Genomic DNA, 14,919 nt, shown 5'->3' on the forward strand with positions numbered 1-14,919 from the left:
TACGGGACTCACCCCGGGCAGCAGGTCCTCTGGTGGGACGGGGGAGATGGCCTCTCCATCAGGGCCGCATGCACACAGGCTGGGGGAGATGGTGGGGGACTCGTCTATGAAGGGCATGGTCTCTGAACCGTCCTGACTCTTACGATCCTCTGCTGCGTCACCGTCATACCCGTCTGTGTTATAGTTGAAATCTGAAGGAGAGAGAGAAGGAGAGGGGTTAGGATACAGTGCATAAGGAATGATGGGAAATACAGACCCATGTTGGAGAGAGAGAGTAAGATGGAGAGGGTGGGGGGAGAGAGCGAGAGAGGGTGGGGGGAGAGAGCGAGAGAGGGTGGGGGGAGAGGGAGAGAGAGCGAGAAGGGAACTAATGTGGGAAATGTGTAGGCTGGACATTCTGGACAAGATGTATTGAACCTGCCCCACAACAAGCTGGACACAGCTGAATGAATACTGTAGTGCAAAAACTAGTATGTTATCCAGGGCTATAGGCTACTACAGAAGAACTACTACAATACAGAGCAGCTGTGGCATTACTAGATAATGCCATTGCTGAGGATACTTGAATAAGCACAAAACCACATATAGTACCAGTCCAAGGTTTTAGCACACCTACTCATTCAAGGGTTTTTCTTTATTTTTACTATGTTCTACATTGTAGAATAATAGTGAAGACATCAAAACCATGAAATAACACATATGGAATCATGTAGGAAGCAAAAAAGTGTTTTGACATTCTTCAAAGTAGCCACCCTTTGCATTGATGACAGCTTTGCACACTCTTGGCATTCTCTCAACCAGCTTCATGAGGTAGTTACCTGGAATTAATTTCAATTAATAGGTGTGCCTTGTTAAAAGTTCATTTGTGGAATTTCTTTCCTTCTCAATGCATTTGAGCCAATCAGTTTTGTTGTGACAAGATAGGGATGGTATACAGAAGATAGCCCTATTTTGTAAAAGACCAAGTCCATATTATGGCAAGAACAGCTAAATAAGCAAAGAGAAATGACAGTCCATCATTACTTTAAGACATGAAGGTCAGTCAATCCAGAAAATGTCAAGAACTTTGAAAGTTTCTTCAAGTGCAGTCGCAAAAACCATCAAGCGCTATGATGAAATTGGCTCCCATGAGGACCGCCACAGGAAAGGAAGACCCAGAGTTACCTCTGCTGCAGAGGATAAGTTCATTTGAGATACCAGCCTCAGAAATTGCAGCCCAAATAAATGCTTAACAGAGTTCAAGTAACAGACACATCAACTGTTCAGAGGAGACTGAGTGAATCAGGCCTTCATGGTCAAACTGCTGCAAAGAAACCACTACTAAAAGACACCAATAATAAGAAGAGAATTGCTTGTGCCAAGAAACACGAGTAATGGACATTAGACCGGTGGAAATCTGTCCTTTGGTCTGATGTGTCCAAATTTGAGATTTTTGGTACCAACAGCCATGTCTTTGTGAGACGCAGAGTAGGTGAACGGATGATCTCCGCATGTGTGGTTCCCACCATGAAGCATGGAGGAGGTGGTGTGATGGTGCTTTGCTGGTGACACTGTCAGTGATTTATTTAGAATTCAAGGCGCACTTAACCAGCATGGCTACAACAGCATTCTGCAGCCATCCCATCTGGTTTGCGCTTAGTGGGACTATCATTTGTTTTTCAACAGGACAATGACCCAACACACCTCCAGGCTGTGTAAGGGCTACTTGACCAAGAAGGAGAGTGATGGAGTGCTGCATCAGATGACCTGGCCTCCACAATCACCCAACCTCAACCCAACTGAGATGGCTTGGGATGAGTTGGACTGCAGAGTGAAGGAAAAGCAACCAATAACTGCTGAGCATATGTTGGAAAAGCATTCCAGGTGAAGCTGGTTGAGAGAATGCCAAGAGTGTGCAAAGCTGTCATCAACTTTTTTGGTTACTACATGATTCCATATGTGTTATTTCATAGTTTTGATGTCGTCACTATTATTCTACAATGTAGAAAATTGTCAAAATAAAGAAAAACCCTTAAATGAGTAGGTGTGTCCAAACTCTTGACTGGTACTGTATATAACCAATGCACTGTTTTGTAAGATGTAACTAAGACAAAATGAAACAGACTGTGGGTGTTTCTCTGTGCTCCGAGCACACAAAATGGAGCACGGACGGCACTTTTCGAATGCCTACTCCATTTGTAAATATTTTGAAGCATGCATCGATGCAAGCTTCAATGGAAGTAAAAAATGACATTTTCATGAAATCAAACAGCGGACATTATTTGAGCTGAAGCGAGAGAAAATACACTCCAACTTCGGAATGAAATGTTGCCTGTTCACATCTTATATGTTGCCTGACTACAATATTTTATCTTGATATGTTAAAATACATGCCGTGTTAATTTTGCCATGGTTACCTGCCTACAATACCCACTGTAGTGTGCGTAGGTCGCAAGCCCAAAGTAAGTCAATAGAGCTAACTGGCTAGCTACTACTGTTATCTAGCCAAATAATTGTTAGCTAGCTACCCACGAAGAACTGACATCTACCTTCAATAACATTGGTTTTAGTTCATTTTTGCCTGTTATACTATCTGGTTAGCTACATTATTACGATTCACATATAGCTAGCTGATAGTTACAGTATGAAGTAAAACATTTGCTTTCTGTATATCTTGTTTCATCTCTATTGCCATTGTCCTGGCTAGATGGAGGAAAGTTCAGTAAATGGGTAAGTCCATATTCAGTCAACATGGCTACGTGGCTAGCTAGCTAGCTAGCCACAAAGAATTGACATCTACTCTACCGTGCATTAAATTAGTTTTAGGTCATTTTTGCATGTTTAACTAGCAAGCTGGCTAGCTAGATTACTACGACTCAGATATATCTAGCTGATAATTATGAAGTAAAACGTTTGCTTTGTATATATCTTGTTTCTTCTCTATTGTTGCCATTGTCCTGTCTGGAAGGTTCAGTGAATGGGGAGGTGCAGCTTGAGGTAATACAGTAGGGGGAGTGGTACTGCTTCTCAAATGTAATGTTTTATGTGTTCTCCACACTCTCGTTCTCACAAGAACGTACTCAAGAGAATGTCCTCGGAGAATGCACTTGGAGCATGAGAGTGTGGAGCACGGTAGTATGCATATTGAGAAACACCCTGTGTGTACCCATGAATGTCTAGGCCCTTCAGCTAGAGAGACTCTGGCTAGAAAGCCTCTCTCCACAACACACAGTAGCATTGAAAGGATCTAGCTGTGATGACCAAATTGAAAATTAAAGCAATGTCAGAGAGAATTTGAAATCCTCAGTGGCATATAGGCTACATAGACAATAGAGGCCTAATATGAACCGGACCCAGAGGGGCGGGACCAACCCATCTGTCAGTCACTGACGTGGTTGACAACACAGCCAATGGACCACCCACCTGTCACTCAACTACCAGGTCCCCCCCATACACCACAGTGGCTTGCCTGTGTTGCCATGCAACGCGTCATGCCATCTGTTTTGCTGGGTGACAAGGGCATGAGAGCCAGCTGACTGAGCACAGGGCTATAGAGCCATTCTAACTGCAGCCATATGGCTTTATATGCTTTATTAAGCACTGCTTATTCAAAACATAAACCTTCTGTACATGACTGGTAATTCAGACTCATGTGAAGCCCTATGGACCCCTTTATATTCCACAGTGTAAATCTTAATATAGCATCATTGATTTGTAATAAAACATGAGACCAGCAGCCTGTCATCTTTGCCAGTATTGGCTATTAAAATATTGCCATTGTGGTGTTTGGTAAGTAAAATATGGCAAGGAAAATCACATGACGGGGAGTTTACTTACTTTGTACATAATGTTGCTGCTACCATCTCTTATGACCGAAAATAACTTCTGGACATCAGAACAGCGATTATTAACCTCGAACTGGAAGAAGCTTTTTCCTTTAACGAGTCCGACAAGAAGGATATACTGCTTTCCCGGGAACAGGCCCAAATCCCCATCATTTGCGTGAAAAAAAGGGGGCTGAGGTCGGGCTGCCTTCTGAGAATTCGTAGGCGAGCGAGTAAACTCCCACTGCCATCCGTTCTATTGGCCAACGTGCAATCATTGGAAAATAAAATCAATGACCTACGATCAAGATTATCCTACCAATGGGCCTTCAAAAACGAATATCTTATGTTTCACCAAGTCATGGCTGAACGACAACATGTATAATATAGAGCTGGTGATATTTTCCATGCATCGGCATAACAGAAAAGCTACGTCTGGTAAGACGTGGATGGGGGCGTGTGTATATTTGTCAACAACAGCTGGCGGGCGATGTCTAATATTAAAGAAGTCATGAGGTATTGCTCGCCTGAGGTAGAGTACTTTATGATAAGCTGTAGACCACACTATCTACCAAGAGAGTTCTCATCTATATTATTGGTAGACGTCTACTTACCACCAAACTGATGCTGGCACTAAGACTGCACTCAAAACAACTCTAATAAGGCCATAAGCAAACAAGAAAATGCTCCTCCAGAAGCGGCGCTCCTACTGGCCGGGGACTTCAATGCAGGCAAACTTAAATCCGTTTTACCTCATTTCTACCAGCATGTAACGTGTAACCAGAGGAAATAAAACTCTTGACCACCATTACTCCACACACAGCTCTTCCCCACCCTCCATTTGGAAAATCTTAGCATAATTATAACCTCCTGATTCCTGCTTAAAAGCAAAAACTAAAGCAGGAAGTACATGTGACTTGCTCAATACGGAAGTGGTCAGATGACACGGATGCTACGATGTTCTGAGAAATAAAGGCTATTCCATGCAAAACATTGCCAAGAAACTGAAGATCTCGTACAACGCTGTGTACTACTACCTTCACAGAACAGCACAAACGCTTTCTAACCAGAATAGAAAGAGTAGGAGGCCTCTAATGTACTTCAGCAAGAGGAAGTACATTAGAGTGTCTAGTTTGAGAAACAGATGCCTCACAAGTCCTCAACTGGCAGCTTCATTAAATACCCTCAAAACACCAGTACCCTCAAAACACCAGTCTTAATGTCAACAGTGAAGAGGTGACTCTGGGATGCTGGTCTTCTAGGCAGAGTTCCTCTGTCCAGTGTCTGTGTTCTTTTTCCCATCTTAAGCTTTTATTTTTATTGGCCAGTCTGAGATGTGGCTTTAAGATTAAGATGGGAAAAAGAACACAGACACTGATCGATGTGGAAATATTAATGCTACAAGATAAAATACATTCAAGACGATTCTGTGCTTCTGACTTTGTAGCAACAGTTTGGGGAAGGCCATTTCCTGTTTCAGCATGACAATGCCCCTGTGCACAAAGCAAGGTCCATACAGAAATGGTTTGTCAAGATCGATGTGGAAGAACTTGACTGGCCTGCACAGAGCCCTGACTTCAACCCCATCGAACTCCTTTGGGATGAATTGTAACACCGACTGCGAGCCATGCCTAAATCACCCAACGTCAGTGCCCAACCTCACTAATGCTCGTGGCTGAATGGAAGCAAGTGCCCGCAGCAATGTTCCAAAATCTAGTGGAAAGCCTTCCAGGAAGAGTGGAGGCTGTTATAGCAGCAATGGGGGGGACCAACTCCATATTAATAGCCATGATTTTGGAATGAGATTTTTGAGGTGTCCACATAGGATTACGTACACTACATGACCAAAACTATAAAGCTTTTATTACATAGCCCAAATGTATTCTCTTTCCTTATATTATCTACAGAGTTAGAGGCCTGCATGCTTGGGAGAGAATCACCATATCATCAGACAGAGCTACATGAAGATGGAGAATGGATAACGGCCTCAAAGATAAATAGATAGCCTAACACTCCTCTTAAGACAGTCAAACATTACCAACAAACTGTCCCAACATTCCCTGCTTTTCCAGAAATCCCGGTTGGAAGAGTCACAGAATAAGCTGAAAATCCAGTCTAACTAGTGGACTGCCACCTCCTACCCATCATGGTGTATTCAGTGGGAGGGGGTTGAGGGGATCTAATACGGGGAATGGGGTGAATGTAGGTCAGCCAGCGGGCCTCTGCTCTCGCTCTCCTCTATCACTACACTGCCTGCAGCGCTCCAACACACACAAACACGCTGGCCTTTACTGTCGGCCTCCACTGCTCTCCTTTTATAGGTTTGCCGGTCTGTCTGTGTTTCTATCTGTGTGTTCCCATTTGCATGTTCTTTGCGCACTCTGTGTGTGTGTGTGTGTGTGTGTGTGTGTGTGTGTGTGTGTGTGTGTGTGTGCTTGTTTGTGTCTGTGCGCGCGCGTCTGTGTTTCTGTGTGTGGCAGTTTCTGCAGGTGTGTTAGTGCTGAGCGATTAACTGAAATGTCTGTTATTTTTCGGTTTTTAAACTACCCTGAACAAAAATATAAACGCAACATGTAAAGTAGTGATCCCATGTTTCATGAGCTGAAATAAAAGATCCCATTTTCCATTAATTCTCTCAAATTTTGTGTACACATTTGTTTACATCCCTGTTAGTGAGCATTTGATCCTTAGCCAAGACAATCCATCCACCTGACAGATGTGACATATCAAGAAGCCGATTAAGCAGCAGGATCGTTACACAGGTGCACCTTGTGCCGGGGACAATAAAAAGCCACTTTAAAATGTGCAGATTTATCACACAACACAATGTCACAGACATCTCAAGTTTCGAGGGAGCGTGCAATTGGCATGATGACTGCAGGAATGTCCACCAGAGCTGGTGCCAGAGATGTTAATGTTCATTTCCGTACCATAAGCCGCCTCCGTCATTTCTGAAAATGTGGCGGTACGACCAACTGGCCTCACAACTGCAGACCACGGGTATGACGTTGTGTGGGCTAGCGGTTTGCTGATGTCAACATTGTGAACAGAGTGCCCCATGGTGGCGGTGGGGTTTTGGCATGGGCAGCCATATTTGGTATGGGCAGGCATTTCCTTACATGAACTGTAACTCAGCAAAATTGTTGAAATTGTTGCATGTTGCGTTTCTATATTTTTTTCAGAATAATTGACCGTTGTCTGTAAAATTATTTGACTTCCATTTAATAATTTTTTTCCTGTGAGCTTAACGCGCACATTGCACAGTTTCTCTAGAGATAAATCAGATCGAGACCGACATCTGTGATTTAGTAGGGAGTTATTCCACATAATTACCACGTTTTATGTGCTAAACTAATGACAATAATCCATTGCGCATCTACTTGTCAATTTTTAAAAGTTTTTTTTATTTTTATTTTTTACACCTGCTACGGAACAGACACAAGAATGCGTTAATGTGAGATGATACAGAGAGCAGCTGTTACTTTGCGAGGTATCTCTGACTTAGATCATGTATTTTCAGGTAGTGGTCCACTCTCCCAACTCCATCCGGCTTTGAACTTACTCTTGAAAGTAGTAATAGTAGAATGCACAAGGTGCAATTTCGAAATTAGATAGTACATAATCAGTTTTCCTCGTCAGTCATTGCATACCTTAGAGAGCTATTTATAATTTGTAAGAAATGTCCAGATCAACTAGTCCATGTCAGCTATTGTTTTTTAGTTGGGTTTTTTGCCCATAGATTTTGTTGTAGTGTTTGTGTCACTCAAATATCACATGAACACACATTAGACATGGCAAAATGTATAGAATTGCAATAACATTAGCTTTATAACTGCACAATTCTCTGCACCCCATGACAAAATATGTAGAATTATAGGAAATTGAACTTCTTTTTTTCTCTCCACCAACAAGAACAGTTGTCATTAACAGTTCTCGTGCCCATAGAAATAGAAGTGGGGGGGTGCGGGATGTTCCCCAATGCTGGAAGGGGGGCCTGGGTGAAAAAGCTTGGAAACCCCTGATCTGTGATTGATAATTCGTAATCAGCAGTCATAAAAGTATGCCTTATTTACTTTGAAGAACTACAAAATAGTGATTTTTTTCAGACAGCATACGCAGTAGCTCTATGGAGACGAGATGATGACTTGGAATGAAATAATAAAGTCATCAAATAAAACAAATGTAATATAGCCTACACCAGGGGTCGGCAACCCAAAATGTTGAAAGAGCCATATTGGACCAAAAAAACAAAAAACAAATCTGTCTGGAGCTGCAAAAAGTTAAAAGCCTTATATAAGCCTTATAATGAAGGCAACACATGCTGTAAGTGTCTATATTAGCCTACTATCAAAATGATAAGTACGCTACAAATACATAATGAGCATTCATGATTAAACGTTTATTTTACCTGCAGCGCATCCTGGAGAGAATGACGCACCACGTGACTACTCTGCTGTACGATGGTGCTTTAAGTTTAACTTCCATTATAATATTAATGTATTATGTTTCGTTGCATTGATGAAATTATAGAAATACAATACAGAAATCAGATTTTTGATGTCATTTTTATTTTAGGATTCGAAAAAACAACAACAAAATGTGCAACGTGCATAATAGGCCTCCTGTAATTTCAGACCTCCCCATGGAAATAAAATGCTTTTCAATCCTCAATAATACCATACAATCCTCTTCTCTTTTCCCCCTTATCTGGGCAACAGACAGAGTGCAGTAAAACAGCAGCCTTTTGAAAAGGTAAAGTATATAAAATTAAAATACAGTTTAAGTTCGATTTCTGTGCATTATCCTCTTCTCTTTAGTTTTCTGCAAATGTGCAAGGGTAAAATGCAGCAGCACCCTCTTCTCTTTTGACACGCACAATACAATGCAGCCATCCTCGGACCTGAGCAACAAAACACAATATCCCTATGTGTCATTCCAAATATATATACTGACAAAAATCAGAAATCACTTTATAAAAACAGCCACTTTGTTACTAAATATGTGCCTATGACAGGATTGTGTTCTTACCCGTTTAATGTGACTTCTGTTTTCGGACATCACTGGACAGCTTCTCAACATCGGGCATGTAAAGATGTAACTTTAATCTTCACGCAGGACCGCAAGCTCTCATCTGTGAGGCGGGTGCGGTATTTGGATTTTATGTAGTTCATGTTTGAGAATATCTGCTCGCACAGGTATGTTGATCCAAAGATGGATAATACTCCAAATGCATATTTCTTCATGTTCCTATAACTGTCAGGAAGAATGGAAATGTCTTTCCACGTTACTCTTTTTGTTTTTTGACAACTTCTCATTACAAAGCAAACATGCAGGCAATCCTTCCGCATTGGCAATGAAAGCAAATGATTCGGTCCAAGAACTGTGGAATCCTCTGTTCTCCTCAGCTATCTTTCTCTTTTTCCCTTTGGGATCCATGGCCCATGACACACCCGCCGGTTTGTTTGCAACAGCCACCTGTCTGGCACTACGCCGAGCTGAAAGAAACGTGTGTCGCAGGCTATGACGTAAATCTTCGTTGACAGAAATGTTGAAATTAAATATTTATTATACACATTTTTACAGCATTGGATAATAAATTATATTAAAAAAATATATATTCACACCATCTTTTTCCATTTTCATATTTTTGAAAAAGCTCCAGGGAGCCACTAGGGCGGCGCTAAAGAGCCGCATGCGGCTCTCGAGCCGCGGGTTGCCGACCCCCGGCCTACACAATAACTTAAATATTTTATAAATGTAATGTGAATAAATGATGGTTAATAAGTGAGCAGTAATGGGCAGTCACTACCATCATGGGACTTTTATTGATTGTTTTATTCTGTGTTACAGCATTCAACCCACATAATGCATAGTGCATTTAATGTAAAAATAAATAATTTAGAACCGAAACAACCTCAAAAAGCACTAATCGCTCTGCACTAGCATGTGTGTATGACTTTTATATGTCTCAATGTAAGTTAGTCAGCATGAGTACATGATGTGTGAGTGTGGAAGTGGTCCCAATCATCTCCTGTTTAACTGATTATCCTAATTAGGCATGTGTAGCTGTGACGGACAGACAGGGCTAACCTCGAAATGCCTGTCTGCCTGACTGCCTGGGAAACACTCATTAAGAGGCTTCTTCTTTAAGGAAAAATTAAGCGTACAACTGTGACCAGTTTCCAGAAAGGCTCTGTGTGAGTACGTCTGGCACTGCTCTGCATTCAGATAAAACATACAGGCTTCTGGACTCCCGAGTGGTGCAGCGGTGTAAGGCACCGCATTGCAGTGCTAGAGGCGTCACTACAGACCTGACTTCGATCCCAGGCTATGTCACAACTGGCCGTGATCAGGAGTCCCATAGGGCGAAGCACAACTGGCCCAGCGTCGTCCGGGTTAGGGGAGGGGCAGGTGGGGCTTTACTTGGCTCATCGTGCTCTAGCGTCTCCTTGAGGCTGACCTCGGGCGCCTGCAGGCTGACCTCGGTCGTCAGGTGAACAGCGTTTCCTCCGACACATTGGTGCAGCTGGCTTCCGGGTTAAGTGGGCGGGTGTTAAGAAGCGAGGTTTGACGGGTTCTGTTTTGGAGGACGTATGACTCGACCTTCGCCTCTACCGAGCCCGTTGGGGACTTGCAGCGATGAGACAAGATCGAAATTGGGGAGAATAAAGAAAGTGTAGTAGGTCAAGGAGATAAAGACGTCTGCCATAAACAACCATAAAGTCCCAGTAAACACTGAGCTGGTGCATCACTAATTCATTGTATGGTAAAGGCCAGAGGGAAAGGCCACAGAGAGAGACTGGCCTTTATCTGTAGTGATGGACTACTAAAACAACAGGGCAGAGAGAGGTGCAAGAAACAGAGCTGGTTGAAGCACTGCAAGAGACAACTCTGAAACCAACACATATTGTAGAGCTAGGCTAACTAATAAAAACAAATTCAGTGAACATTGGTCCCGTGTGGCTCAGATGGTAGAGCATGGTGTTTGCAATGCCAGGGTTGTGGGTTCGATTCCCACGGGGGACCAGTACGGGAAAAAAACATTTTTTAATGAAATGTATGCATTCACTACTGTAAGTTGCTCTGGATAAGAGCATCTGCTAAATGACTAAAATGTAAATGTAGTAGTAGTAGTAGTATTCCTAAAGAGAATCCCAGTCCGGAGCAGTCATGTTAAATTAGGAGCTCTAATGGTCAACAGAGACATGAGTCCAACTAACTAAAAGGAGAAAACACATCGCACCAAATGACAGTCTGCCGTTTGTCTACGTTCGATCGCTTGCTGATGGAGCGGTGGGTTTTAGGGACAACCCTGTCGGTGGGCGTCTGACTGCTGAATTCGCCCATTTCTACATGTATAGTCTGTCTGCAAATTACAGGCGGCAAACGCAACCGGTGTGTCCGTGCGTTAAGTCCATGAGATCCTGGTCCGACTGCGCCAATGATGCCGGAGTGCCCACATTGTGTAACTACTGAGGCAGAATGTACTTACTGTTTACTCAAGCAATAGACCTGTTGTCTACTCAAACTGAATATCTACTATAAAGCTTTACTGAGGCATCCTCCAGCTATTCTGATTTAGAATCATCTTGCAACAGCAGTTGTATTCAGAACATCATAAAATGTGCATCCCTCATTCTAGACATTGCTCACAAGAATGACGACAGTGTAAGTGTAACAGTATAGCTTCCGTCCCTCTCCTCGCCCCTACCTGGGCTTGAACCAGGGACCCTCTGCACACATCAACAACTGACAACAACGAAGCATCGTTACCCATCGCGCCACAATAGCCGCGGCCCTCGCAGAGCAAGGGGAACAACTACTTCAGGTCACAGAGCGAGTGACGTCACCCGATTGAAACGCTATTAGCGCGCACCACCGCTAACTAACTAGCCATTTCACATCGGTTACATAAGCATATGAGTTATTTCATTTTCAACAGTTAATTTCAATTAATTTCAACACAAGGGGAGAAATAGCCTCAGAAACCCATTGTGTATATACAGTGAGAGGCCATTCTCTGTAGGCTAACATAGCAAGGAGTCTGTGGGTGAAATTCAGGAAGAGGAGAAAGAGAGTCAATAATCGTAGCGCTCTGTGTGCGTTAACAAATTAGAAATGCAAACAGGGAAGAGGAAGACAGGTGGAGCGTGTAGAATTAGTATCTTTCTAGTGAAGAGCGATAGAAGTGATAAGCCTATAGCCGACCTTTGCACTTTATACAAGCAAAATACCATTTACAGAAGGCAGCTGTGCAATGAGTGGTGAAAACTGAAAACAGGTCAGTTCACTTAACACAGGCCCTGGCCCCTTCCCCAAGCTCCACTAGCGCTCAGTGGTAATAACTGCCTTCCCAAAGGACACACACACAAACATCCTCTTGCTCTCTCACACACACACACAAAGTACACACTCCAATCAACTAATGCTTTCTGACAATCTCCCCCATTGCCAACACTCACAAAATCAATACTCTCCTATGTCTGTCAGTCAGTCAATGAGGGATTCTCCAGTTGAGCGGCTACATACTTACCCAGGCAAGTCTAACCTGCGATTACTTTTCAATGGAGTAGATAAGTACTACCCCTGAGACTGGCGGGTTTAGATGGGCCACCTTTAACATGAACGACATACAACTGGCATGTTATTACATGACAACGTCACGTAAGAGGATCAACTCTCCAACTGAACATGTCAATTCTACAGAGAAATCAGACAGGTCCATCATTTATGGCACCCTTCATGGAAATGAGCATACATTTATAAAACGAATCATACAAATACTGATCAATATCGTATGCAATTATATTTTTTTAAATTATATTTTATACTAATACAATTGCTCAGAGAAATACATTTTGTTTAACAAGTAATACAAAAAAACTAAGATATAGGTACTGGGGCCCTTGTTAAGTACCAAGACATTCACCCAAGACAATAACTCTAAGAACTAATCAAAATCCACAAAGAAATGGTTAATTGATCACAAAATCAATATTTTTCCAATGGCCATCTCAGTCTCCGGACATGAACCCAATTGGAAACATTTTAAAAATGTTTTACATTTTAGTCATTTAGCAGACGCTCTTATCCAGAGCGACTTACAGTAGTGAATGCATACATTTCATACTTTTTTTTTGTACTGGCCCCCCGTGGGAATCGAACCCACAACCCTGGCGTTGCAAACACCAGCATGGTGAGCCACAGGGAAACATGTGGTTTGAACTGAACAGGGCAGTCCATAAGAGCAGACGAAGGATATCAAGAATCTGGAAAGATTCTGTATTGAAGGGTAATGGTCCAAGATCCCTCTCAATGTGTTCACCAATCTCATAAAACATTTTAGAAAAAGGCTCAGTGTCTTTATCCTCACAAGGGGAGGGTTCTAGAGTATTGAAAACAAGGGTACCAATACTTTTGACCTCTGTCTTTGAAAAAAAAAAAAGACTTGTTAAAGAAAAAAATCTTTGAGCAATTGTATTAGTATAAAATAATAGAAAAACATTTTGTTTCACATACAATATAGCTCAGTATTTGTATTATTTATTTTTTATAGACTTTTTTGCTAATCTTTATCAAGGGTGCCAATAATTATGGACCTGACCGTACACAAGGGTCACAAATCTCACCATTTCAGAATTCCCACATAATAACACCACCATTCCAGAAGTTAAGATACAATTTCAATAAAATGCCAGGAAGGCATGAAATCACATCAAATACATTGACTACATGCATAAGTGGACAGACAGAATACAGATCCATACAGTGAACCAACCTTACCATGATGATCATGGGGTGAGATGAGCGAACGAATGGTGCACACAGCCTCAAAGAAAAAAGCCATATGTCCTTAACTTCTGTCACTTCAACACAACAAACAAAATCATCCGATCAACCTCAACACTCTATACCAAATCCACATAGGCAGTCCCTCGCACTCAACTCCGAACACACACAGTTGAAAACACACTCCACAGCACAGGGCTCAGCATAGGAGTAAAACCAGTGTGGTTTGTTTCAAATGGCCCTCATTCAAATTCCCATAGTTAAAGAGCTCGGGGGTAAACACACACAACCCAAAATGTTGTCTTCCCAGCTCTGATGTGAAACACCACAGCCTCAGTCAGTTCCTCTAACGTAACAGTCACCTTGTCTAACCTTGCAATAGTCCTGATATTACCAGCACTAAAACACACACACATACACAATAGTCCTGATATTACCAGCACTAAAACACACACACATACACAATAGTCCTGATATTACCAGCACTAAAACACACACACATACACAATAGTCCTGATATTACCAGCACTAAAACACACACACACACACAATAGTCCTGATATTACCAGCACTAAAACACACACACACAATAGTCCTGATATTACCAGCACTAAAACACACACACACACACACACACACACACACACACTAGCCCTGATATTAGCAGCACTATTACAGAGGGCCATGGTAAATCATTGAATCAGTCAGTGAATTACATTAACAGTAGTGTTTCCTCTCTTCACTGACTGCCTCTGATAGGGAAACAAAAGATTTACAACTGCGACAGTACGGTAAATGACAATGTTGCTATAGGAAACATGCCAAGTCATGTAAACACAGCATGAGTATACATACGGATTCATCTTCAACTCATGTGATTTAATGACTCACAATTTTATGTGTCATGGTGATCACAAACAATGGATGATTATTGGATTTAAAGCCAAGTTATCATGTCATTACTTAGAGTGTATTGTGGAATTACATTCCCTTTGCAGTTAGATATTATGTCTACTATGATGACTCAGACCACTCCTGACCCAAAAGCCACTGTCTGTGTACTATAGAGTATCTACGGGGCTCAGTGCTGCTTTGAATAGCCAATGTCTGTGTACTATAGAGTATCTATGGGGCTCAGTGCTGCTTTGAATAGCCAACAGGCAGTAATTTGTGTGATAGTGTGTTACACTCACCCTCTCAAATCACTTTCACTGTTGGTTTTCCCGAGGTAGCTCCAGTTTGACACAGTGCTCAGGGAAGGAAATAAGTGAGGGACTGAATGGAATACGTGCATACTGGATAACACAAAAACACACAGGTCACATAA

At 42.1% G+C, this 14,919-nt stretch overlaps 1 protein-coding gene and 1 long non-coding RNA gene across 6 annotated transcripts in view; both read right to left on the reverse strand.

Moving 5' to 3' along the window:
• The window catches only part of abr (ABR activator of RhoGEF and GTPase), a 222,555-nt gene that overhangs the window by 140,278 nt on the left and 67,358 nt on the right, over positions 1 to 14,919 (reverse strand). For 3 of the 5 annotated variants that reach the window (XM_014137906.2, XM_014137905.2, XM_014137908.2), the window contains exon 2: positions 13 to 191. In XM_014137906.2, coding sequence (XP_013993381.1) covers positions 13 to 191 — 179 coding nt within the window. Of the gene's footprint in view, positions 1 to 3; positions 192 to 13,586; positions 13,849 to 14,919 lie in introns of those variants that run through there. The other 2 variants (XM_014137907.2, XM_014137910.2) reach the window with 2 other exon arrangements.
• Positions 8,350 to 8,894, reverse strand: LOC123726241 (uncharacterized). Its single transcript, XR_006758632.1, has 2 exons — positions 8,832 to 8,894; positions 8,350 to 8,703 (listed from the first exon to the last, which is right to left on the reverse strand). It is a non-coding gene; the product is annotated as an uncharacterized lncRNA (long non-coding RNA).

Source organism: Salmo salar, chromosome ssa13 (genome assembly GCF_905237065.1).
Source record: "Salmo salar chromosome ssa13, Ssal_v3.1, whole genome shotgun sequence".
Taxonomy (NCBI): Eukaryota; Metazoa; Chordata; class Actinopteri; order Salmoniformes; family Salmonidae; genus Salmo; species Salmo salar.